Source organism: Vanellus vanellus, assembly GCF_965231255.1.
Source record: "Vanellus vanellus genome assembly, chromosome: 18".
NCBI classification, from domain to species: Eukaryota; Metazoa; Chordata; class Aves; order Charadriiformes; family Charadriidae; genus Vanellus; species Vanellus vanellus.
The window spans coordinates 12,290,880-12,318,200 of record NC_138923.1 but is presented as its reverse complement, the minus strand read 5'-3'; the positions used below and the strand labels follow the sequence as shown (position 1 = coordinate 12,318,200).

At 40.1% G+C, this 27,321-nt stretch overlaps 1 protein-coding gene across 1 annotated transcript in view; it reads right to left on the bottom strand.

Moving 5' to 3' along the window:
• Positions 1 to 670: 670 nt before the first annotated feature.
• SCAI (suppressor of cancer cell invasion) overlaps positions 671 to 27,321 on the bottom strand; it is a gene marked incomplete at both ends in the record, with an annotated part of 42,823 nt that continues 16,172 nt past the window's right edge. Inside the window, 15 exons of the mRNA XM_082492820.1 lie at positions 671 to 817; positions 1,945 to 2,045; positions 2,265 to 2,438; positions 3,980 to 4,052; positions 8,948 to 9,029; positions 9,506 to 9,605; positions 11,767 to 11,845; positions 13,487 to 13,588; positions 14,064 to 14,165; positions 14,955 to 15,107; positions 16,179 to 16,277; positions 17,709 to 17,805; positions 19,137 to 19,235; positions 19,809 to 19,895; positions 20,519 to 20,614. Coding sequence (XP_082348946.1) covers positions 671 to 817; positions 1,945 to 2,045; positions 2,265 to 2,438; positions 3,980 to 4,052; positions 8,948 to 9,029; positions 9,506 to 9,605; positions 11,767 to 11,845; positions 13,487 to 13,588; positions 14,064 to 14,165; positions 14,955 to 15,107; positions 16,179 to 16,277; positions 17,709 to 17,805; positions 19,137 to 19,235; positions 19,809 to 19,895; positions 20,519 to 20,614 — 1,591 coding nt within the window. The remainder of the gene's footprint in view (positions 818 to 1,944; positions 2,046 to 2,264; positions 2,439 to 3,979; positions 4,053 to 8,947; positions 9,030 to 9,505; positions 9,606 to 11,766; positions 11,846 to 13,486; positions 13,589 to 14,063; positions 14,166 to 14,954; positions 15,108 to 16,178; positions 16,278 to 17,708; positions 17,806 to 19,136; positions 19,236 to 19,808; positions 19,896 to 20,518; positions 20,615 to 27,321) is intronic.

Sequence of the window (27,321 nt, the reverse complement as noted above, 5' to 3'; positions counted from 1 at the left end):
ACCATCTGCCCAATCAAGCAGCGTGGAAATTGTGTGCTTGGCCAGCAGTACAAAGTTCATATATAAAATTGCTGTGTCAAATTTATAGGGAGCATTAAGTATCTTTCAACTTCACTTCAAACCCACTGCTCCAAATGCAAATTAATAGTCCACAGTTTTGTCTACTTACTTGCCTAAGACTGAAAAAATATATTTGTTATGAAGGACTCTGTTTTATTGCTATTGTTGGTTTGTACTGTGTGGTTCCACCTTTACCATTTCAAATCCAGACTCTTTGGGGATAAAATATCGTTTTCTATTGATTTTTTTCCAATTTCTTAAAATTGTATAAAAATAAAGGATTTCCACAAATGTGGGCTAAAGGTAACCAATAATACTTCTATGCTTAGGATCAGCTTTTGGAAATGTGGTTGATAGCCACAAGACCAGAAATAAACCTCTAGTGATTCTTTAGTTTAACATTTAAAAGACATGAAAACTTCTGCTTATAAAATTGACCCCATACAGAATGTAACAGCTAAACTAACAGCTGTTTATTATTACTTTTTAAAATAATGGTCCTAAATTTAAAAATAAAATCAAGTACTTCCTTTTATGATTTTCACATTATAAAACTGCACCATTCAAAATCTGTGGCCAGGGAAACCCCTTTGCAGTAAGACAGTTTCTTTTAATAGTCATCGAGGGTGTTTTCCAGGAAAACATTCCTAACATCCAGTATGGAAGCCAGCTCCAAAATGTGCTTTTGGAGGTGAGGGTTCTCCACCGTTTCATCTCTTGGCAGCTGAGGATAAGATTCTGGATAATTTCGAGTCTCCTGCTAGATGACAGCGAAAACAAAGAGAATCAGATATTGATTTATTTTTACACCGTTTAGGAAGAAGATTGCAAAAGGCCAATTTCACCTAAGAGGTATCCTAATCTGTTTAGTGTGCCACATAAAGAGAAAATATTCTATCATTTTCAGTTTTCTCTTTCCATGGACTCAGAGATGGTCATAGTGACAACACAAATGCCCATTCATCTAAAATGGTTAATAATATGTTCACAGAAGCCTTGAAAAAAAAAAAAAAAGACAAAAAACCCCCCAAACAAAAAAAAGACAAGACGACTTCACATATACTTACTTACTAGGCTGGAGTTCTTTTCTTGAAATTACAGACGTGTAAGCATCCCCAGTGGGAGATTCATCTCATCCTAAAACAAGTACCTAAGACACTGGGGCAAATCTATCCCCACTAACAGAAGATCTGCTTCTTTTCCCTGGTATCAAAGAAGCCGAGGTAGCTAACTTAGGCTTAGAAAGCTACTAGATGTCTGCAGTTAGACAAGTTGAATATTGTACGCTTCTGTGATCTGACTTCCACTTTTTTCTATAATGTTTAAAATGGAGCCGGCAGTTTATGTGCCAGCAATCACATATATGAAATGCTATAGATCCAGAAGCAGACTTCCCTGTTGGCACAGCATTAACCAACAGGGAGGGAAAATACCATCTTCCTGTTTAGCTTACGCATTTACACTTCAAAGACCTTTCAAAATCCGTTCACACTAGAATACATTCCAGCAATAACCTTCCACTCCTCCCCATTTCCTCTTATATTCTTGTTCTACACCATTTTAGTTGCGTAGAAATAATAATCGTGAATTATCAAGAGGGTTTTTTTCTAGCAGACAGGGCTGTTCAGAGTGACGTAAATGAATTATAGTGTGTCTGCTACTTATGTAGAGGAATAAGGCTTCAGCAAGTCAAAGGCTTCATGCCTTTGGAGAGATACAAAGGCACAGATTCAATACAAGCTGTAGGCATTAGCATGCGAGCGTCAGTTATCCTTCTGAAGTCACAGTGATACTCTTAGCCCTAAGACCCTTCCATCCTGAGGCAGTGCAATTCTGTGTGTACTGGACTGTTGTTCTCACAAAAGGATAGATATTCCTGCATACCCGGAAAATTTTGTGCATCCTCATAGTAGCCGAACAGAAGATAAATCTTGTTAGAAGCAAGCGAAGAAATTCATCCCCAAAAAATTGAAGAAAGGACTGATCTGTAGAGAAGGCAAAGAAAACGCAGTTTAGAAAGGCTTAAAAGGAAAAAAAAAAAGAAAAGAAAACAAAGATAAAAAAAGGAGATTTGGGGGAAACCACTACAAATACTTGTGCACTCCCCTTATTCACTGTTCTGTCCCTTGGAAAGACTGAGCAAGAAAAAACAGCATCCGCTAAGTAGCATGCTACAGTTCAGTTGTGCATCTTTAGGCACATACCTATGGATCGGGAGTGGGTCAGCAGCTGGGCAATATCTCGGTTGATTTTTCTAAGGTAATCTTGACACTTCTCCCACAATCCTCTGCGCATGCTTGATAATCCAGAGACAAATAGGAATGCCATTAAAGGATTGTTCAGAAAGAGTGTGAAGAGGCTACCCCGCTGAGACTGATCTAAAAGAAAAAATAAATAAATCAATAGACAAAGAGATACCTTTGGCACATGAAACAGAAAAGCTGTCCCTGCCACAGAATGAAGTCGGTCACCCACTAAATTCTGTAACAGAGGAACTACTCCTTTGTGTTAGTTACATCTTCGCTCCTCTTGTGGCAGATCTGTTCTCAAGATGATGCAATGACTAGCAATAAAGGCTTACTGGACATGTGCACTAACACCAACAGAAGTGACATTTTGTTATTAACAGTGGGAGGCCTATATCTTCATTTTGAGCACATAATTTGAACACAAAAGTCATAACCGAAACAAGATAGGAGATACTGATTATAAATCCTAAAGAGAAGTATTAAACATGGACATTCTTCTTCCATACAAAGAACCAGGCGGTTGAATCTATACACCCTCCCCAAAGTCTACATAGTTGCCCTTTTGTTGTGCATCACAATATCCTAAAGCCCATTTACTCCATGCAGTTCAACATGATACACAGAGGTCGAAGCTTCATCTCAATCAACTGGGAAGTCGAAAAGAAAGGCAATGCATGTAAGATCATGGGCCCAAACAGTAAGGCCACTTCCTCATCAGCAAAGATTACTGACTTGTTTTGATGCATTTCTTTTTTTTTTCAGGACTAATGCCATACTGACACAGGGGCTCAGTTAGGTTCAGCTAAGAAGTCTCTGCATGGTGCTCCAGTGTCCAGTGGAGCACCTCCTCAGAATTACAGCAAGACTTTCCTGACTGGTCCATGAACACAGTATGACCATCCAGTGTTTTATTTTTCAGAGTTTCTGTTTAAACAGGATTCATTATCACAGTAATTATTTTCTACTGAAGTTTCAGCTAAATAACAGGAATAGTTTCAAAACACATGAGAAGCTTCCACTTCTTGCATATTCTCTCGTGATACTTGCCTAACATCACTCTATGTGGCTTAAGCGAGATCTTTGTACTTGTCTTTGTGATGGATAATAACCTTAACATGGCAAATTCCAATGAGAAAGTCTGGAATTATTTATATTTTATAGTAATTACAAGGACTGAAGATTATAATGTTTCATTGCCTGTTCCTACTATAAACTCACCTTCTCAGAGTATACAAAGCCAACAGTTTTCCTTAACTTACCCTCCAAAATCAGAACAAGATCTGAGAAGATTTTGTTCTACACCTGGCATTTAAAAGCTGATACCTTAATTGACTCTGCTCACTTCCTGGGACTAATAAAGCTACCTAAAGTGCTAATCACCATCATCAACCCGCAACTGGGCTGGCAGTTTTCTGAGTTTCCATGTAGGAGAGACTTTGCCTCCTGGCACTTGTTGAAGCTATCTGTAGAAATATCATCATTGTTAGAATAAATTACTTGCCATTAATGATAAGTAAACTTTATCATACTACTTCAGGGAACGTTTTAGCTGATTTAGGGATTACATAGTGATGAAAAGCTATCTTTTCCTGAAGAATCTAAGTTATATTTGTTTGGGATAGATATATGATGCAACTACAACTTGTTAGGAAATGCAACACTACACATACCTTGTAATGCTTTTGGATATGCTGTTGGAGATAGCAAGCACACCAATGGTTGTCCAAATAAGTTTGTGAAATTCTGTAACAGATAAGAATTTTGAAGTATTGATGGTCACTTTGTTTGCTTTTGAATATTCAGCAGGTTAAGGATACAAACAAAGACTATTCATGACAGAGAACACTCTAATGCCCGTCACACAGTTCAGCATTGGCAGTAAGGCTGTCAAGTTGACTTACTCACAGATCACAGCACAGAAAGACTATAACCCATTAAATTTTAAAGGAATTATAATTCTCTCATTTCACTGCTACTGATAGCAGACACTAATTTCATGGAAATATGGCTTTCAGTAGTAATACATTACTTGAAAAAAAAAAAAACTTTCTGCAATAAAAAGGAAAGCCATTACTTTCAGGTCAAAATAGATCTAGCATCTTCCCTCAATACCAACTGAACTATCCAGTCAAAGTGATTTATTTCCCCTTTTCTTTCTAGCAAGAGGAACTACTTCTGATGAAACAGAAGAGCACAGTGGAGAAAAGTTTTAAATTAAGTTTCCTTTAAAGAAACTATGTCGTAACCTGTTGTATCTGCTATACTGAACCCTCATTTTACAATAGTCATTTCATGCACCTTCCACCAGCACCTTAAATATTGCCTAAGTGTCCTGTTGCAGACGAATTTCTCCAGAAACCTCAAACAATGCCTTTGTCCAGTTTCACCAACATTTATCTTGTAACAGTCCCACTGTGTGTCTATCTGGTAGGTATACTGACTGGTAATAATTATCAACAAGAAAAAAAAAATAAGTCATTTACACAACCTCATTAGCTGTCGTGTGTCTCACCAAAACAGGTTTCTTAAAACTGAAGGCTTGCAAAGCCACAGAATATGTAAACGATCATGTCTGCATCCTATCAGAGCACACATTCAAACCATGCATCCAGAGTACATGAGTGCAACACATTTCTCTGGATTATCTTAAAGTTGGCAGGTTATGAACGTAAGGTATACATCACCAGAAATATCTGCTTGTGTAGAATCATCGAAAAGCTCATTTTTTAATTCTTTCTGGCTTCTGCTTAATTCAAATGGAACTTTCTCTTCCAGACAGTATATTTCAATTAAATTAGTTTCCCTGAATTAATTTAATCTGTCTGCTAACTACTAAAGACAGTAATCTAGTCTAATCAAAATAAAACATTTCCCATATCTGACAAGAGTGCTGACTAGTCCTAAAACCCCTTCTAATTTATTAAGAGGGATTTACGATGCTAGATTCTAAGGTTTGGTCTCTAATGAAGAAACAAAGACTATTACCACGAAGACAGTAACTGCAGGCCAATCCAGTCAAACTGTACTATAAAGAAACATTTAAAACTCCAGGAGTCGTCACCCCAGATATTGCCAGTTTGAACTGAATACACCGGCACATCACACGTTCTCAAATAACGTGTATGCTTAGTATTCACCAGCAGATTCCCATGTTGAATTCTATCTCATATCACCCAGTTAGAGACCAAAGCAGACTTTCCACACTCTCCATCAGCAAAAATGACAATGCAATTAAACACTGCCTCTAGCTATAAAGCAAAACCAAGGGTCACTCATATATCTCAGGAAAGGCGTTACTCACTGACAGTCTCTGAGATCATTCTGGACTCTGTCCCAGCAGAGTTTAAGTCAACATAGCTAGTAAGTCCTGCAAAGGGCAGAAACTACACGGTTTAATACATAACGTGCTCTTTGGAAGACAGCTGCTCATGCCAGTCGCTACACCTGAACTATAGACCCAGGAGGATAAGACTCAAGCTTCCAGGTACTTGTCTCAGCTCTCACGCAGATACAGCTGCCTACCATAGCCCAGCACCACCACCTCCGCTCCCGATTTCCACAGAAGAGCGCTGTAGGCATACATGAAACAAAGGAACAGGAGCAGGTTACAGCCATGGCTTGGAGCGGAGGACCACAAGGTGCACCAGGAAAACCTGCCCTGCAGTCTAGCTGTTGGTAGGAGCTCTGGATAAGGAATGGCCTACCTTTCCGTACACAGACAACTCCAAAATGGGTAAACCATATTTTTGTTGCAAAATTGACTCTTTTTTTTTTTTTTACTTCAGTATTCAAGTTTTCCAACAGAAGTATTGCTGCTTTTTAAAATGTGTGTCATGTACAACTCCTTCCAAAAAAGAACTAGCCATCATCTCTAAAAGAAGTCACTTCAGATGTAAGCTTTACTAAGCTGAGCATTTATACCACATCACTGACAAAGGCCTTGCATTCTTACTGGCCAGAGCTTTTGGTTTGGATTGGGTTTTTTTAAGACTTTGGATTTGACCATAATCTTAGACAACCACAGCTACAAGAAGATAATGATTTTAAAATATTATTTCATCCACATACACAGTGGTAACCTTCAAAAACACAGACATCTATATTTAAATGTAAGTGTTAACAAAAATACCTAGCTTTAGGTAGATATGCTTGATTTGCGGTTATCTTCCACTTCTAGCAAAATGCATGGGGAGGAAGCTATTCAAGTGCCGCTGATTTGACAAACTGGGAAGTCACTTCCTGGCAGGACTTACTTCCAGTCATCACTGTTTAAGCCCTCCAGAGAGAGGGAGAGGATGAGAATGCGTGCAGGAGAGCAGAAACGAGCTGTAGAAAAATATGTGTGAGCAGTTGCTCTTACCGCCATTATTGCTAGCAGTGACATTTAAATGTCAGGATATCTACTGTCCTATCAGAAAAGATCAGAGCAGCCATGTGGAAATAAGAGTCAGTACACCGACTTCAACTTCTCACCCAATTGCACAGAACCTCTTTGTTTGCACCAGTGCTTGAGTCTACAAATCACCTCACAACACACCCAGAGGATAGTCACAGGACAGCACTATCTGTATATTTTGGTGACAAGGAATGCAGCACATAAGCACGCACAGAACGATGACAGACAGGAATTTACAAGGGCTAGAAAATACTGAGATTGAGAGCTCTGCCATCTACCTTCAGTTGAAAACAAAACACCACACCTAAACCCATCCCCACACATCTATCCATCTGCCCAGGTTCAATGGCAATAGATTGTGAAAGTGAATCTGAGTTCTTAAATGCTGAATTATTTTTTTTTTTTAAACAGGGGTCCATGCTCTCATGGTTTTTTTTCTTCTTCATTCTCTTGTGAGATTCCTCACAATCGTGCCCACACACTTCTGATCTGGGTCCGAGCTCCTAGCAGCCACTTCCATAATCCTGTCCTGAAATACTTCCAAACCTCACATTTCTATACTTCTTATACACAGGCAGAGTTGGACTTCGCTCACACCAGCTGCTCTGTGGGCTCAACAGGTGGAGCAGTGGCATATTCTACACTGCTGATGGTCTGTTCACTGCAGAACAACAAAAAGAAACTAAATGGAGGTTCCAGTTTTTGCTTACTGTGTGCCCACAAAATCCAAAGAAAATTCAATTACAAAATTTAAACATAATACAATAAGCAAATTCTACTGTAAATGCTTGGCAGTTATTCTCACAAGAGCTACAAATCTACATGTGGGAATCCATCACCTTGAAAGATGCTTTGCTCTGAGCTGTCCACAGAACCCTGGTATGTCCAGAGCTGTATTTGAACTAAGGATCCCCAGGAATCCCTTACTCTCTGACAGAGCTGATCACTTGACATCTTTCAACAATTCCACTAGAGGGGAAGGGGGTAAAAAATCCCAAAACAAAACAACAACCCAAACCCAAGCTGTACTTTTTATCCTGAAACAAAACCACCTCCCCCCCCCGTTGTTATACTGGAATTAATGCCAGGAAAGCACAGAGGAAAATAAATCCCTACCAAACCCTCATTTTCTCAGAAAGACAAGTAAACCATTCTAATTGCGTTTCCCTCCCTTTAAATGGGGAAGGGAATTTAATAAAAAGCAGATTTGCACTGAAACGTAGTGTGGTGAAGTTAAACGCCATAGTATTTAAAAAGCCCTTTGAAATGCATTACAATACAACTGTAGCAGAGGCCAGACCGTTAAGACTGTCAGGTAAAAGTTGCCTGGCTCAATTCAGCACTATTCTGAATCACACTGGTCACTGGTTTAGTACCTCTCCTTGGCTAACAAATGCCTTTATACCAAACGACACAGACTGTGGGTACTGAACAAGTTCATCTGGCCACTAGACGTCCCTGTTCCTCCTCTGAAATGCAGCTGTGAACGTTCACTTTTCTCACTGCACATAATGGAGCTATAAAAAGGAAGACAGAAGGAAGTGGCACTTTCCCCAGATATAGCACATTCTTAATATTCCATTCATGAATGAAATAAATGTCGTAATGCTATCCAGATGCAACTGGCAACTGAGACTGAAAACGCCTGCTTCTGTATTACCCAAAGTGCAGATTCCCAAAGGTGATTTGGCATGGAGTAATTCTACTGTAAGTCCAGAGCACCCTGGGAAGGAGGCTCATTGTCCAACCATATACCACTCTACAGTAACTGGATGCTAATTTGAGTCTTGTTATTTCCTTGGTTCAGATATGTTTCAGACACAGACACCCCGTGTTTTATGAGATCAGGCTCAATGCTTTGACTCCTTCCTGTTGCTTAAAAGCAACTGAGTGTTGGATGACTGGAAAAAAAAAAGGCAGATTAGTTATCTCCCTCCCCCATGCACACACACCAAGATTTGTCTTTGGTATATAACAAAAATAAACCTCCCACCAGAGACCTTGGAAATCTTGAACCTTTTTTCCCTCCGGGAGGATTTATTACTTTCCAATGAGCGGCTGTTCATGTGCTTCTCCTTCTTGTTCCTATTCATAGGATCAGATCCTGACTAGCATGCACAACCTCAAAAGAAAAGAAAGACTGAATACAAACTGTTTAAAAAAATAGCCTGTTAAAAGTGTAAGCTATCTAGGGGTTGGCACTGTATCCTATCAGTCCAGTAACAGCCTTCAAGAGCCTTACCTTATAGGCAACGCTGTTGGAGGAGTCCACAATGATGAACAGGGGCTTTCTTGTGAAAGGGTAGAGGTCTCCAGGGTGAAGACTGAAAAGAGAAAGGGATGCTTCACAGAGCGCTAGAATTGCTGCAAAGCTGTGACAGTGCACAAGTTTCCCAGACACGCAGCTACCCATGTCCAGATAAAAAGCAAGCACATTCCTCACGCCCCGGTCCTCAGATTCATCCTCACAGAATAACTGCAAAACTAATCTGGTATTCTCTATAATACAGGCTATTGGACTTCTGATTAGTTCTTTCCCAACATGAGATGTTTTATCTTCTGTCATCCACCATTAATTTGAAGTTTTCCAGTAATAAAGAATTTACGTTAAGTCACAGCAATATTGAGTGTTTAAATAATCATTTAGAGTTGCATATTCATTTCTAATTGTTCAACTTCAAGCTAATCTGCATTATGATGTTCTGCACTGAAGAGTCTGAACTCAAGAGGCTTTGATGCATTTTTCTCCATTAAAGACAAGTTCTTCTGAACTTGCAGTTATCACAGGCATAAAACTTACCAGTGCATCTCCTTGTAAGATTGGTTTCGCTTGTGGATAGCATCCCCATTTATAATGTCCCGGTTGCTGTTTGTCAGAACACCACCAAAATCATATGGACCTACACATGGTAAAAAGAAAGCTAAAATTAGCAGAGGCAACTCACCTCTGTTATGGATTTAATGATTATATGAAAGGGAGGAAGCAACCACAAATCCCAGAATACTAAGTGAATCTGAACTACTGCAGTTGGAAGGAGGGGACAGAGGAACGTGGAGATTTTACTAACTACATATTCGATTTTATGCATTTTTAGTAGTTTCAGCATCTATCAAATAGAAACAAGCAATCCAACTTCATAACTTCTGATTTATTCATTCACTATTTATCCACAAACATAATATTAAAGATCCAAATGTTGGATCTTGTTACACTACATAGCAAAAAGATTAAAACCCATTGCACACTTCATACAGGAAAATCAATACCTTTGTAAAATTACTATATGGGCTCGCATATTCTAGATTCAGAATTTGATCAAAAAATAAGGCTAAATCAATCAAAAGAAGCAAAAGCCCTGTATCCTCTCAGAATAGACAGAATACTACAATCTGCAGTTATAACACTGCACAGAGGAGAAGAGAGAACTCAGAGAATGAATATCCTTCCAGTACTTCTAGAAAGGACAAAACTTTTAACCAGATTTCAAATCTGAAAAAAAAGGTTTATTTTTTAAGATTTCAAATAAAGAATTCACAATTTTTAAATGCACACAGCCTGGACATATGTTCCTACAGTAACCCAAACGAATATTCTGCTAAGTTTGCACAATTGAGCTACCTGCCTAACTGTCAGATGGAGAGCAAAGATTAAAGTAATGGCTATAAAAAAGATCAACACCCCCCCCCCCCCCAAAAAAAGTGCTAGAGATACCAGGAAATATTTCTGCCATTGATAAGGGTATGAAATGTCACTAATGTTAGTATTAAATAAATAAATTAAATAAAATAAAGTATTAGGATTTCCTCATTCTGTTATACATTTGCAGAGTTGGTTGAACCATATTTGGCCACCAAATGCAATTTTTTCAGGTTTGGATACATAAAGACACCTTTCCATTTTAAGGGAAGCTCTGGGAACACAAAATTAGGAACAGAACATACATTAATTTAGCACTGTTACAAATGTTTCACGTGATCTGTCAAACACAAATGGCTTACAGGCAACAAACAGTGCAACTTGCAGCTGCTCTCCCTTTTAATAAGGCAGAACTTTGGGGTCTGTGCAGACCGCACTACCTTATTAAAGGAATGCAGTTCTAATGAAATTAGTTTAATGAAAACTGAAGTCTGACTGTGCAGCTCTTCAGCTGACAGAGCCTGGATGCCTCTACAGTAAGGTATTAAGCTGAAACAATACATGCAGTGAAGTGGACATAACACAGGCTTTAAAGAACATGGTTTAGTCAGAACCTATCACCAAGTTGCAGCAAAAAGGAAAATGTTAAAAGCATTTAAAAAAATCACTGTCACAATCCAAAGCTGACAGGGATTTTTTTTCCTTTAACATTTTGAGTGCTCTATAAATCATGCATTGGGATGGACAAGGCATGCATCGTATAAAGGAATGCAAGTCTCAAACAGATGAGGTGTGTACAATATTTAGGATGTTAAAAACTTTTTTTTTTCCTTAAATTATATAAACAGATCTTTTGACTGTGTTTACTTCAGCCAACCAGTTTTCAGGTTTTAGATTGCAGCTGCATCCAAATATTCTGCTAGGTTGCAAAGAACAGGAGGATGAGGTGAGGGGAATTGTTAAAAATCATGAGAAGGGCTTGAATTGCCAGGCTAACAAGCGTGCAAATAGAACAGACCCTGCAGACGCTTCAGCCCTTTTACCACCCATCTCTTGACCATATGTTCTCATAGTATTGGAGATTGGAAAGAATCACAAAGTGCCATTTAGCCATTTTATTAACTTTGCACTGATGCATCGACTGAGCCATGTGGTCTTCAAAATTGGTGAAGCTTTTAATACTTCAGATGCATCAAAAACTGGGTATGTCCTTTGAAAAGGTCTCAGGTTAATGCACACTAATTAAAACACAGGGAATTAACTATTGTTTGTGGGAAAAAAAAGGCTATCTTACTAAGTAGACAGGAGAATAAAATTGACTTGTCTTTTAAAAAGAGCTTTGTGACATCTTTCTTGGTCACTTGTCCTGGAACATAAAGAGAATTCAAGCCCTGTTCATGACAGGGAGCATTCCTTTATTGTACCTTCACTATCCGAACGACCTGATGGAAACACGCCCGTGGCAGACAAGTAAATCAGCAGTACACTGTTTGCAGGCAGCTCCTGAAATTCAAATAAAGAGAAGAGTGGCAAGGGAGGAAATGTATACGTTTATTTTAATATTCAATCATCACCTTCATAAATACATTGTCATTTAAGACTGGGCTGGTCCTGCTTCTGCCTTCCCTTCACTCTTCTTCGTATGTGTATGTACCGTTCCCCACCACATACACCCCTTCAAACAGAAAAAAATGTAAACTGATGATATGGTCATACTTTTTTTCCCACAGATCTCTAGGCTGATATTAGAGATTCGAGCAGCACTAAAAAAGCATCTGCTTCCACATTATCTAGCCAGATCTGAGGTTTTCCAAGATATGGAAACCAAAATCTGCCAAGATCCACACAGACCCTAACTCCCAAACAATTCAGGATCCCAGAGGAAGCTCTTTGTTTCCAAACACCCCAGAGTCTGCAACATCTGCCTCTTTCCCCTGAACTTTCTCAGCTGGACAACAAGCACAACACATCCAGGTTTCTGTATAACCTGTAAAAGAAATCTATTTTCCACCTTTCTAATGGGCTGTCTGCATGAGGAAACAGATGCTTTTAATTTCTGCAAAAGGCTGAGCACGCAGGCACCCAAAATTCTAAGTGGTAAGGACACACTTCCTTCACCTCACCAGCTGTTTCTTTACAGTTGTGTCTTGGAACAAACAAAAACTTGTTCTTTATAGGATTCATATTCTGGTTTTACTATTAAATTCTAAGTTGCTGCTTTTTACAGTCATAATTAAGCATAATTAACCCAGCAACTTTATTAAATTAAGCACAGTAACTGTATTAAAGTCTACAAATGCATAGACTACTTACATGGAAGAGAGAAGTGGATAACGACATAAGACAGGCAGATAAAAATACAGGACGTGCAGAAGAGAGATACAATTCCAATGGGATACAGGACTGGAGACCTACCAGCTATACAGTGCTTAAGAGCAACAGTTTCTTGACACACTTCTCTGATTTCAGAGTGTGTTTGGCATAACATGAAGTAGAATACTCTTAAGATTTTTTCTGTTCTCCAGATCTCTTATTTCAAGAAACATTTCCTATATAATATATATATAGGAAATAGAAAAATTTTGTATAGGAAACACTTATTTTATATGTATATATATATCAAATATGTATTTATAAACATATATATGTGTAAAAATGTAAATGTCTGTATATATGCATATCTACACGCACACAAATAAAATTACTGGATAACATTAAATCACATGCAACCATTACATTACATCACGTTACTTAAGGCTTTCCCATAGTACTGACACGCACCACTAGACACTGGACAGCCAGTACTAAGACTGCTTTCATAGGAGTTGTTGAAGCTTTGCTTTGAAGATGGCCGTATTTTAGCAGTGATACAACAACTGCTGTATTACAGCAAGCTGGATTTCTGTCTTAAAATGAACTTTTTGCTTTCCCTTAACAGCAATCAACAGATTTGCCTTTATTATACAAATTACACATATCTATAATATTTCCATCCTCTCTGAAGGTCATATTGAACATTTTAAGAAGGCCAAAAAGTCTTCATTATCTTGAAGTATAAAACATTATCTCAACCCCATTTTATTCAGTGTCACATACCAATCTGATTGTTTTTCTATTACAAATAAATTCACTAATTCCACAAACCTTAAATGATGCTGCTAAAAATGTATATAGCTGGCTAAAAGTTGGCTTATAAAGTAGATATTTATGGGGGTTTTCCCGCCTGGCTGGTTTCTCCGTTGACTCCTGTTAAATAAGACAAACAAAACAGAACACAAGAAAAACCAACAACCGTATATTACCAAAGCAGTTTCATAACCCTCTAAATTTCTGTTTATTAGAATGTTCATCTTCAACATATTTCCCACACAAATGGTCTACCCATGCTGCCTTTCCTACTACATAGCAAAGCAAGATGCATAATGTCTAGTGAATGATGCCCAAATATTAATTTCTGCTATTTTTTCTACAATTGAAGGTTTGCTAAGGAAAAAAAAAAAAGAAGAGGTAAAAAAAAAAAATAAAAAAGAGAGACATTATTTGGCTTAAACTCCACAGGTTTGAGCTACTCTTCACTAACTTCCAGTAAGAGTTACACCAGCTTTACTAACCTGCTCTGCACAGTGACGACAATGAGAGTACACCATTTAAAACAAAATAAACAAACAAAAAAAACCCAGTTATGATCTGTTGCCAGGTTTGTCACTGAAATGGAACTTACTTGCATTCCAGGTTTGTTCATTTGTGACGCTAAATTCATTGGTTCCCTTTCAAGTGCTTGTAGCATTCGGAACATATCAATTGTTAACTCACTGAACTTGACCTGCAAGAGAGTCAAACAGTTTATTCTGCCAGATATAGATTAAACAGTATTTCTTTGTAATTATCCAGGTAAGAGATTCCACTGCATAGCAGATAGACCACATTCTGTCTCTATGGGATCTGTCAGTGTCATCTTTGAATCTCTAAAGACCTGTGAATGACTTAGAAGAGCTCACAGAGGACAAAGTCTACCAGACCAGTTACTGTAGTGCAGACCCCTACTTCACAAATTACAGACTTCTCTGGGGTGTTTACAAATCAAGTGCTGAAACCACTACATACTATGAATTTAGCTAAAATCTGAAAAAGATATACAAACTGTAGTTTTTGATAGAACTTCCTTGCTTTCCTGAAAAAGAGCTCAGAGAGGTCATGAAGTCTGTACAACTTCACTATCATCATCATCTAAAGAACAAGATCTTGACTATCTTCTGAAAACCCCTTCCTGTTGCAACTCAAGTTGCAACAAGCTGGAGTATGTCCTGTCAAAGCCTAAGTCCAGCTTTTTCCAGACATATCCCAGAGACCTCTCATGCTTGAATTTTAAGAACAATCCAGTATATGAATATAAGCAACAAAAGGTCAGTGCCACAGGTCTAATATCTAACATTTCATTTTTAGCTCTTACCTCTGAGAACCTCTTCTTCTTGCTGCCACTGCAAACATTACAATCAAAATATTTTAATGTTCACCTCTATTGGAATCTCTGTTGTATGATCAGAGGGATGTCACAGGGGGAAGGACACTGAACTCCAAAGATACAAACCCAAGTCCCTGGAATTTCTTTTACCTGGTTGTTGCAGTTCCCAATAATCAGCGCATCTGCAAGAGCAAGCTGTCCCACTATCATTCCCTGCTCTAGCAACGGAGCTCCTGTTTCAGAAAGCCTGTTAGAGGTGATTACAATGGTGTTGTCATCATTTAAAACCATGACAGGGTCTGCCTAAAAAAAGCAACCAGAATAAATCAGGAATTCAAGAAAACATACAGATTTGCAGTCAGAGAGAAGTCCAAAGGTCTTGTCACTTACAGTAAATGTTTCATAACTAAGGCAGATTTTTAAAATTAGTTTGCCATCCATACATTTGTATGCAGGCTACAGAGTAATGCCTTACCACTTGCAAAAGCAACAGCTTGTAGGGTCTGCAAGCAAATACATAGTACGAGCACATGAAGGTACAGGAAACAGAAAAACATAGTTCCTCAAAGGACATGAACTCTGCTTCACCTTTTCTATACCTGAGGAACCAAATGCCATCAACAACCTTACAAATTCACACAGAATAAACTAAACATTCCTACAATACAGAAGAACCCTGCACTATTTTAGTTCGCCTTTCCTTCCTAGAAATAAATAGCAAAAGGAGATGAGCGAACAATAATGCTGCCATCCATTCTGGCAATATTTAAATACTCATGTTACACAGTGACATCTTGTACAAAAGGAGGAAAGTAGAACACTGTCTCATTTGACAGAATAAAAAAAATCTACTTTCCTTTTAACAAGCTTCAAAAGTTGGTCACATTACAACTACGCTAAGAGCCTATCAGTTCACTGCCATGCTTACACTGTACTTTCCATTATATACTGTTTATGCACTGCCAGCGCGATAGACCAGTACTCCAAAGTACACTTTGAAACACAATCAAAACATCAGCAAATTGGATTGGCTTCCCCAACAGAACTAGAGTTGCCAGTCTCTCCAAATTATTGACCGTGATATCTGCTGTGCTTTCAATTCCAGCATTTTCTGAGCACCAAGAGCAAAACCAGTAAAGTGTATCTCAGCTTCTTGCTTCTGTCTCCAATACATTACAGGACCAGGTCTGACTCTTCAGCCACTTTAATGGCTGTCGCTGTTACGCTACAGTGAACACAGTTCAATGGTTAAATTGGACAGGAATGCGGCCCCTGCACGTGGCACACCTGCTAACCACATAGAGGAGCACTTTGGTGAACAAGTCAGAAAATTTTACTTTGAAACTAACAACTAAAAGGGAATGGTATTCTCACCTCAATAAATGCTGCCACTTCCTGAAGAACCAGGTTCCACTCCACCTGATCTTCAGTATTAAAACGATGAGTGTAGTCTTCAATTTCATCTGACAGCTCCTGATGTAAAAAGTTCAAAGACAGACATAGTGACTTCTTAAATTGAGAGCTTAACAGTCAGTCAGTAACTTTATAATTTGGTTAGCTGGGCTGGCCTTTAAGAATAATAATAAAAAAATAAATTACTTCAGAACATACGCAGAACGCTTATGACTAACATGCCAGCCAAAACACGCTCTTTCAGGAGACAGAATGCCAATGTTACACTGCGTTTTGGCAATGCAAAGTGTCTTTTAAGTAGGTACAAATGCAAAGAATATCTGGAGTTAAGTGTAACTATCCCACTCAGATACAGCTATGTCACTGGTTATTACCATAAGCTATGGATACCAAGGACTCAAATTTCAGCTTACAAGTAACTTTAAATACATTGAGAATGTGAATGGTATGGCTTTTTTAGCTGCTGCTAAGCTAAGCTAGCAGTTCAAGTAAGCTTAGACACAAAGACAGTAATGCAACCTACACAAAACTGTCAATACCAGAAGCTGCTTGCAGCAAGGTTGTTAGAGGGGTTTGGGAAGCATATGCTGTCAGGGGAAGCACGCTGTTCCTTTGTTGTAGTTAAAGGGTATGCCCCTGTCTAGGTTGCAGCTATTGGAATATTTTTATCTGGTGTTCAAACAATGCTATCAAATAATTTGAGCTTAAAGTGCCATTATCAAATGCCTGATTCACAGAAGATACTCTATTTGTTGGATGTCAGATATACTAGAAAAGCAATGATCAACATTGGCCTGTACACTATTTGTTGTACCAAAAGACTTGTGTTTATGGGCACTCGGTGCTTTGCTCCCACAGCAGATGCACATGCAGACCCAGCCTCTCCAATTTCATTGTAATTTCTACCTCATTTAGCAAGGTTTAATTTTAATGGGTCTCTGGAAGGTGCAAAATGTATTCAGCATGTGTTCTAGACGTGGGACAGAGCGATAGCAGTTTGGAAGGGAAGAGAAATAAGATCAACATCAAGCTAGGAGACACTGGCTTTCCAAGCAACAGTGTGTCATGAAGACATGCTGGGGGACATCCCACTGATGTCCTAAATCCACTACAGGAATGAAGATGTACTCAGAGTTATGAGATGACCCTCACATTTTCAGATGAATAACATGCATCTTACAGTTTATTCCTAACTAACTATATAAAGTTCTTCTCTAGCCAGATGTTCACATCATACTGAATCTTTCCATAGCTCTAGCCATATTATTCCTTCCTTCTGCAGCATCCAATAGCACAAGCAATTAAATGAGGGGGAAAAAAAAAACCAAACCAAAAAAAACCCCTATGCTGCTGCAGCAGCTAAGATCATAGATCTACTGAGTGGTAATACAACTGAAATAGACTATATTATGGATTTCTTAATTAGGAGAAAAGCCCTGAATAACCAGCAACCTCCCACCCCTTATCTCCTCTATCGTAATTTTAACATACCTTTACAAGGTCCTTTACAACATCCATTTTGTTGAGCAAGAGACAAACCACTATAAACCTGGCATAGTAACGCAGCTTCTTCACCACTAATTCAGGCCTAAACACAACAACAAAAACACCACAGCCAAATCTGAGATTAAATAGAACACAGGTAGTCAACAGGGGTAAGGGAGAGGAGGAGTTTAAGACCAGAGCAAGGCTGAACACTCCACAGATTAAGAGTTCTAACTGAATCCACATGGAGATGAATAGCTACCTGGCTGCTTGGAGGTTTATTTAAAATTGAGTACAGGGACATAAAATATAAATCAAGAATCCCACAGCCTCCCCCTTCCTCACAGTCTCCTTACAGGAGAACAGGCATGGGAGCCAGATATAATCACGGGCTCTTCAAGCCTTTTGGCAGTTCATGGGCACTACCTGACCCCACTGCATCACACAATAATCACAGCTGGCTCAGAGTTCGCCCACCTGCGACAACTTAGAGATCTGCAAGTCAGCATAGCCCCATAATTACTCATTCATTTCTAAAATCTTCTGACAACATCTAGAAACATGCTTGGTCAATCCTACCTTGTCTGAAACAGTTCATGCACTCAGACTGAAATTGAGAGATTTTGAAGAGAGAAGATAATAGGATCAACAGGTATCGGGACACAGCAGGGAAACTTTCATCTTTTTGTGGCACACAGGTGCATTTAGACATCAGCAAGACTAGAGATGTGCAATTAGTTTAAGTCCAGACATCCTTGAATGGCTGGCAGGAAACTCCCTAACTAACCTTCTGCATTTATCTTGATGATGACTTCAGATCCTTTCTTCTTTAACTTTAATGAGGGAACCCAAGTTTACTGGCTAGAATGTAAGATCAGGATCCAGAACTGAGTTCTCTACCTATTCTTATTTATAACTGTCTATGTTCTTGGCAGGCAGCACATGTTCTGCACTGCCACAACACAGCCCTGCTTTGAGTGTACCTTTCTCATTATAGCGTCTTAAAAGGAAGATGTTATGCCTCCCGAAGCTCTTGGACCTTGTCCCAGTCAGTTACAGAGGGCTGTTGTACTGCAGTACTAACTGATGCTCCCCTGAAAAGCCTGATGAGAATCAAACAGGTTCCTCAGCTTCAGCCCAACAGAGCTATCTTCCAGCCACAGCATACTAGGTCCCAGCACTGATACTGCTCAGGACTCAAAATAACAAAAATTTGGGGCTAATAGCTTTCTAGCCAGGACCAGGTAACAGAATATTCCTCCGGTGATACAGCAAACCTCTTACTGAGGTTTTTAATCACGGCAGGAGGATTAAAAGAAACTTCCTTCAACAAGACTGATTTTATCCCAGTTATGGTCCTACAGTTTATAGTTATTTGCTGCTTTCCCACACCATTGTAGTCTTGAAATAACAAGGGCATTCATTCAGACATACCTGTCTTCTTTGTTGACTTGGGAGTAGTATGACCTCTGCCTAATTGCTGAATAGAAGGAGAAAGCTTCATTGAGATAGCTGGTTTCTGAAGTGCGCAAGCTGCAGAGGAAGAATCAGATTAGCTCACTGCTTCAGATGGAAATCCATGCCAAACCCTCCCTTCCTGCCCCCTCAGCCATCTTGCGCATCAATGGCAAAACTCCCTCCTCAAGTAACATCGTATGAAAGCCAGACTGTCATTCTTTGTGCCTGCTGGGAAGACAGACTTCAGAGCTTGGATTCCATTTCAGATAACAATCAAATGTGCCCATCTTGTACCCATATGTGCAGGTGACAGGTTAATTCGAGAGTTTAAAGGAACATTAAGCTCCCAAACTTGTAAATCACGTTTTTGCACAAGAGTCAAATGCAGCACGCGTGCAAGACTCTGAGACACTTGAGGCAGGAGATAAGTCCTTACGCAGTATCAACATGACCAGCAACGTGGGATGGGGCTCACGGGTGCCTTTCTCTGCAGCACCCCCATGCAATCCCAAGGGCCTTCTCATTCAGAAACAGGCGTCATGACTCAACTGATACATTGATTTCTCCTGACTGAGTATCCAGATGTTTGGCATGGAGCTGCCACTAACACTGCATTCCCCTACTGAATCCTTTTCTGTGCTTACTTACTAATAATGGTAATAGAGCTGCCCAATCTTGGAAGCAATTTCCCCAATTTGCCACCGCTTCAACCCATACCGATTGTCCAATACTTGTCTATTTCGCAAGAGAGAAAAGAGAGATTAAAAGGCATTCCAGAATTTCTCAGAACATCACACCAGACAAGACAAAAAGCCATTGCAGGGCCAAATTCAGCTTTTATTACTGGTGTGGCATTCCCAGTCGCAGTCCTTCACAGAGCCAACAGCGCTGCATACGCACACCAGAACAAGGACCGTTTCTCTTGCATAAACTTGCAAGAGCTAGACATAAGTATGTTGCACAAAATACAACAACAAAAGGTCACAACTTCCCAGGAGAACACTCAGACTACGCAGCCAATGTAAGGTGTGAAAGATCGGAGCCCACGCTGCAGCAAAACGCTTCACACCATTCCAGATGGGTTCTGCACTGCAGAAGCCACCATCCCAGCTTCTCCTTGGTAATATATTACAGCAACACACGTTCAAGTAGAGCAAAAGGTTTTGTTAAAGAAGTCATACTGAAAATGCTGCAACATTTTAATTCATCAGACTGTGTGCGCTCCAGGAAGTGGCTATTCCCTCCCTTCATGCTTGAATAACAGTGAAATCTCAATCTCCGCTGGGGCCCCCAGGCATACCAGAGATTAAAGCTGCACTTAAATCCACAGAACACGTTTGCCTACAACATCCCCTTACCGATGTTGCTGTTGAAACTTCCAGAGTTTGGTGTAAACATCAAATGTTCGCCCGAAATAGGATTGCCACTGCTTTTGCCCGTACTGAGGTAAATCCCTGCAACAGACAAGTGACAAACGCAGAGTTACAGAGTAGATTTCGGTCAGCCCAGCATGACAGCAGCGTATTTGTGTCAATGTCAGAATAGCTTTGTTCAGAATTGACTTGAAATGCTTTATAACCCTGCCTGCACCCAGAACTACAAGAACCATGATTCATGTGGTTTCTCAAAACCCGTTGTTACTGGCATCTGCAAGGAAGTCCCAGTTAGCTTGTGGGAAGCACACGCATCAAGATCTGACCATAGTATCCCTAAAAACATTCCACAACCCAGACAGCATATTCAGTTAACGTATATACAAGAAAAGACTTGCATATATATGAGCAAGCATGTATTGGGGGGAGGAAAAAATTCTTCAGTGCTGTCTCCTAATTATTGCTTCCTACTTCCAGACGAATTCTCTAGTCACTCCTCAAATGCAAAAGGATTACAGTTATCAGTGTTAATAAAGGTCCTATGCATTCTGCAAATCTTGCAAGCAATTGCCTACATTTAATTACTGTTTGGGGACAAGAGACAGCCAGTGTCTCAAACTGCCTGAGCTCTGCAGCTGCCACACACACACAAACACTATAATGTCAAACCAAAGGTGTGCAGCTTAACCGTGATTTTTTGAAGTAAAACATTTCCTACTAAGACAATACCTAGACCTTCAAATGCAAGAACCGTAATTCAATTGCTTACTCAAAGAACAGCAGAGTTATTCTAGTTATTCTATTGCCAGCCAACATCCGCAATCCTTAATGTCCTACCTGAGAGCGCTTGTCCAGCTGCAGACTGACTGTCCCCCTGCACAGATCCCTTACAAAAGGTTGACCCTCCCTCCCCAAAAGATTCAACAAGATTGGTCCCGTCCAACAGCTTCCACCAGTTATGCAGGTAGACATTCTCTTTTAAGTTAGTTGTGAAACATATGATAATTTAGAGTGTATTTATATGGCATTTATTAAGAACATACGACACACTGTACACATGAGCTGTTCTCTCCAGTTGTGCCTGGGATTCTGGAACGGTTACTCCAACATGCAGAACAGCAGTGGGTGGAAGCAGTGCTCTCCGGGAGTGGGTTAACATGAGTCAAGTGATTGGATGTGTGCAAAAACCATTGGTATTTATGGACAAATACAGTCTAAAGGACAAAAAGGAATCCATGCTAACTCCTGTAAACATGCCTTTATCAAGGTTCCTCAATGTTAACAGGTTCTCAACAGCATCAGAACAGGCCTACAAAGAATCACTCCAAACAGGAATGACCGTGATCCTACATGCATTTTTCAACAGGTGATTGAAAACATCTTACTATCTTGCTAGAAGATAAGTAATTTTATGGTTCTATGCACAGAAAGCTAAATTGGACTCTTAAAATACCATAGTAAAAAAAAAAAACCCTACCCAAGAGCAAGTAGAATAATCTAATCAAAATTAGTTCATTTAGACTGATAGTATTTCCTGCCACTCATTAAGGAAATAATCTTTTTTAAACGGATGAGGCTGTTCACCATGTTTCAGAAACAGACCCTATAACATCATACATAAATCAGCCATCCAAATGTCACCAGGTCAAGCACGCATGTGGATGCTCACCGCTAACATTCACTGGGTCAGGTTACATCATCACCACAACATTTGTCACCCTCTAACTCATAGTTAGTGATACGTCAGAACCTGAGACCCTCTGTTTTTTTCATGTCTGTCCCCAGGGCTGTACAGCGAGTTAGTCAACCCAGTTCAGTTCTGCTTTCATCCCTCCACTCTATTTCCACACTGTGATACATTTTGCTCCACCCCATAACCATGGTGTAGTCCTAAGGATTTTAGCTTTAAAAGGTTGTGCTCTCAACCTAACAGAAGGTTGTCACCTGTGAGTGACTTGAGTCTTGGAACAAATCCGACAGAGAAGTCCAAAAACCCTCAGTCTCACTGAGCACAAAAACCCTCAGTCTCACTGCTGCTTACAAATCTATACAGATCTGATTCAAGGGAGGTATACAACTCTACAAGTGGAACAGCTTTTTCAGGACAGTGTTTTTCATAATCTGGTGTTTGATTCAAGAATGATTTGTTCAGGGAATGCTCTTTCGAATCACTGTGCTGGTTAACATACCATCCAACACCCAGACGGGCACAGAAAAGCAGCGTATTCCACTTCCACGCCTGGGAGGTCGAGACTGAGGGAAACCTCACCTTTTGGAATCCATGCCATGTCCTCTGGAGGAGCAAGACAAGCAAAGCAGCACACTACGATTTCCAAAGCCACGTACTGGCGCATTTCTACTAACTGTAATTGCTTTAACAGCACCCTAGGTAGAAAAGGAAATTAATATTTCTTCACTCGTCAGCCAACTGTACGTCCCACACAGCTCGAAGGGACCTAGCTTAGTTACTACACGTAAAATGAATCCCTTATCAGCTCTGACTCTTACCAGCCTGGAAAACCATTCCAGTACTTGCTGCTGCTATTCTGTGAAGATGGCAAGGAACCTGGGCAGGATTTTGGAAAAAAAAAAAAAAAAAAAAAATAGATCCTCTCAAACTTGCAATTGGCTGCTCAACATCTTGGAACATACTTTGGTGCATCGAGGGGTAAACAGGAGTATAAACATGTGCTTCGGGGCACCAACATCTTCATCCAAATATAGCTTGATACAAACACATGCAAATTTAAAGCATTTACTGCAACAAAGGATTTCACACTTTCTGTTGTTGTAATAGATATAAACATTTTAGCTAAACAAAAGAAGTTAAGAAACTGTCCAAATACATGCCTAAGATATATTGCAAGCTTTGATACAGCAAGAGGTAGTGTTAAATTTAATTAGCACATTCACAAGTTTCAATGTTAAAAAAAAAAGTGAATACAAATACAAAACAACACTAAAATTTATAATTTTAAAAAAATAAATAAAATCAAAGTTCCCTGGCACTAATTTCAAGAATGACTGAATTAGCAAGTTGACTCAAAACACCCTACCGCTAGTAAATTGGGTTTTCAAGGCCAAGTTGCTGAGGACATCTGAGCAAAGGTCTAACACAAGGAAACAAGAAAACATAGCCGCCTTCTCTCAAACATTGAGAAGTAGGTATGTGCACAAATTAAGAAATAAGCAGTAACTATTTGTTGATCATGCTTATGCATATATCCCTCATCAGTAAGCTAATACACTCTTTACACCTCACCCGCCATCTTCCCTTGCGCACCTCTGGCACCCCCTCGATTCGGTACCTTCCTCTGTAGGAGCCTAAGCATTCTTATAGAACCTAGTCCAACTCGCGGTGCTGCGTTTATTTTGAATATGAGAAAATTAGTGGCATTTTAAGAAGCCTCTGTTAGCGCAGTGTACACGTGTTCAGCCGCTGCTGTCCACAGTCGCTGCTGGGTGTCCACATGCATATTCCTCAAGCCACGCGCTCGCCTAATTGCAGCTGGCATAGCTGCACAATACCATGCAATTCCGCGGCTCCCCAGGGAACAGGAAAGATCTCCATGGAAACAGACAGCAGCACTTGTTCTTTTGATAGTATTCTGACATGGCTGCAATAAAACTTCATTTATGACAATACATTACCGTGGTTTCACCACAGATTTTTGCAGACAAGAGCTGCCGTTGCTGCCATCCATTTACTGGTTTGTGTCCTGAACATCAGGCACGTTGCTCCCACGTATCAAGAAATTTTGCTGTGAGAAAACGGATGCATAAGCAAAAGAGGATATGTAGTGCAGGTTTTTTAATCAGAGCAGAGGATCTGCATTATTTGGTGAGAAATAGCCCAAAAGAATACTAAAGACTCGGTTGATTGCAGAGTGGATTATTAATACAGCTCCTCCCACTGAAAGAGACAGGGAATATATGATCCAGGTGCAAATACACACTCAACTTGAGAGCAAAAGACCTACGTTATAGCAAGAGATTTTGCTACTTCCAGATCTACAGAAGGATACTAGAGCAACATGGAGAGAAAGAGGCGAGAGCCTCATCTTCCTCCAGAGTGCGCCCGGCTGAGGCTGCTGGGCACGGAACAGGCAGAGGCAGGGGTACTCACACGCGCCGTTACCGATCACCATCAGCTCTACAGGAGGGAGGAAGCAGCAGCAAGAAGGAACCCAGATGCAGAGGAGGGAATGGAGATGCTTTGATTTAGTACAGCTCTATCCAGACAAGGAAGACAGTTACACGCTTCATCGCAACAGCCTCCAACAACAAGTGGAAACTGCTTCCAATGTCTTGGCTCTTAAAACATCCCAAAGTGGACATGAAGACATCAACTCAGGTGTTGTAAAAGGATGGGTTTCTCACACTGGGCACAGAAGACTGGTTCCCTTGCCACACTAGAGTGCCTGGTGGATAAATTCCACAGAGAGTCCAGAATTTTATCCAATCCTCACTGTATAGTCTTAGCAAAGACCAGTACTACTTATATGCTCAGAATACATTTTCTGCCAGTAGTTCACTTCAGCCATGCCGTTAGCAGAAGCCAGATAATACTGGCTGAAAACCAATGAAAGGTGCTGAGGTTTGTTTGGCCAGCACCACATGGAAGTTGTCACACAGGGACAACTTCCAGAGATGTAAAGATCTTGAGAAAGTCCTAGGGACTTAGCAGTATACTTCAAAAAAGGAAGGTTACAATAACTGTAAGTTTAACATTCAGAGCTTTAAATACAATCACAGTTTTGACAAGTGATAAAAAAGACAATTACCTTTTATGTTCATAGGCTTGTAGTAATTACAGGCTCCTATTCCCGGAGCCTAAGCAGCAGTGGGATAATGGTGTCGTGGTGCAGCTTCCCATCGCCTCTAAAAACCCATGAAGACAGTGGGCACACCAGTAGCCCTCACAATAACCGGCATCACTGATGCAATTGGTGTGAGAAGCCAGTCCCTTCCCAGTACCAGACAGGGTACAGCCTGCAGCATTACCTGAAGCTAACAGGGTCCTGTTGTTTCTAAATCAGCAGCAGCAGCATGGAACAAAACTAAGAGGTTCTACTTGCATCTTATGAGAAGTCTACAAAATAAATGGGTAAACGCTACCACCTCTTCCCACGAAAGGACAGCAGTCGTGATTCTTGCAGCCTGCCCAATGAGCAACAAGACCTTATGATCTGGGAAAGTAGGATATATATGGAAAGTCTTTTCATTTCTTAAAGTTTCAAGCTTCTCTGTGACACCAAAAACATTTAAGCACTTTTTAACATTAAAAAGAAAATAATAACTGGTGACAGTGCACCAGGAAAAACTGCTTCCTAACACACTCCCTCTTTCCAGCCTTTTCCAAGAAAAAAGAAAGTGGGACTGGGGAAAGAGAAGAGAGCAATTGGAACATACTTCACTAAGTTGTTTCTAACTTGTAGCTCAGGGTGTTCAAAAAGGGAGTACAGACACTGGAAAGACAACCTCCCCTCTAAGTTATTCTAGCAGGCACGGCCCCAAAAGGATGGCATCACTGGTAGCGCGAGCACGAAGTATACTTTGGAGCAGCAACCTTGGCAGATCATCATATGTTTTCCTCAAATGCTGTATTTGGCATCTGTATTGGGAAGAGAGGAAGGAAATGCTACTGAAACAAAGACGTGGCAGGCTGAGCCCTTGTATTTTTGGCAGCAGCAACAGCTAAGCAGCTGCCAACACAGCTATAGGCTCAGTTCCCTGTAGCTGAAGTGCCCAGAGGAGGTTTCAGGAAGGAAATCTTTGCTCTCCTCTCCCTCCCCCATCACTTCTTTTCCATGAAACATGGTAGGGACAACAGAACGGCATAAAACACAGCAGCAAAGGCCATCATCATCTTTGGTGCAAGAAGCAACTACGTTAATTGTGTCAAGTTACAGCAGACAGAGGCAGGCTCCTGTTCCAGTACGTTCTTATTTTCACACCGCAGAGCTGGTTGCTGAAGCCCATCTCTCTATTTTTAGTGCCCAGATTTCACCCAAAGGTATTTCCCATTTTCTTTTCATCTAGCTGCATAAGAGGATTTCTTTTTGGCAAAGTACCATGGACACACATGGAAACTACATCTCTCATCTGGAAATCTGATACAAGCACTCACTCCCTCCATGCCCGCAAGAAAAGACAGAGTGGCTGTAGGTACTCTGCCATCTCTGTGATCTGAACTTGAGCATCACATATCCAGATCTGAACCGCGTTAATTTGTACTCTTCAGTGACTCAGGCCAAAATTTCAAGCAAGCTGTATCAGAAAGCCAAGGTAATGACGTAGATGGTCCTGGAAATCCTAGCCTCAAGATCTCAATCCTTTTGCTTTAGACTCTGTTTCATGGAGTGCTGAATACAATCACCAGGAACTCCTTGTCTATACTGCCCATTTACCATTCAGACTTTGGAGCACAAACTATTTGTTTTGGATTTGGTAATCAACTTCTAAAGCACAGGAAAGGATTATCAATAGTGGGGGACAGGGGGGAAAGAATTAAAAACATCTTTGCTAACCATCTGTGTTTGAATAACAGCAAGCTATATGGGCCCAAACATACAGTATTACTCAGAAACCAGTAAGAGGCTGAACTGCCAACAAGATACGAGCTAAAACCCATGTTGATAAAGAGACTCTACAGCAAAGCTTAGAAATAAAACAGCTCTTGAATACATACTGTTTAACTCAGCGTATATTGACATAAACAGGATGCCTATATCACTGTCCAAACATGAACTATTTTCCGTGAACTCCCCTTACTCTTATTCCCCTTC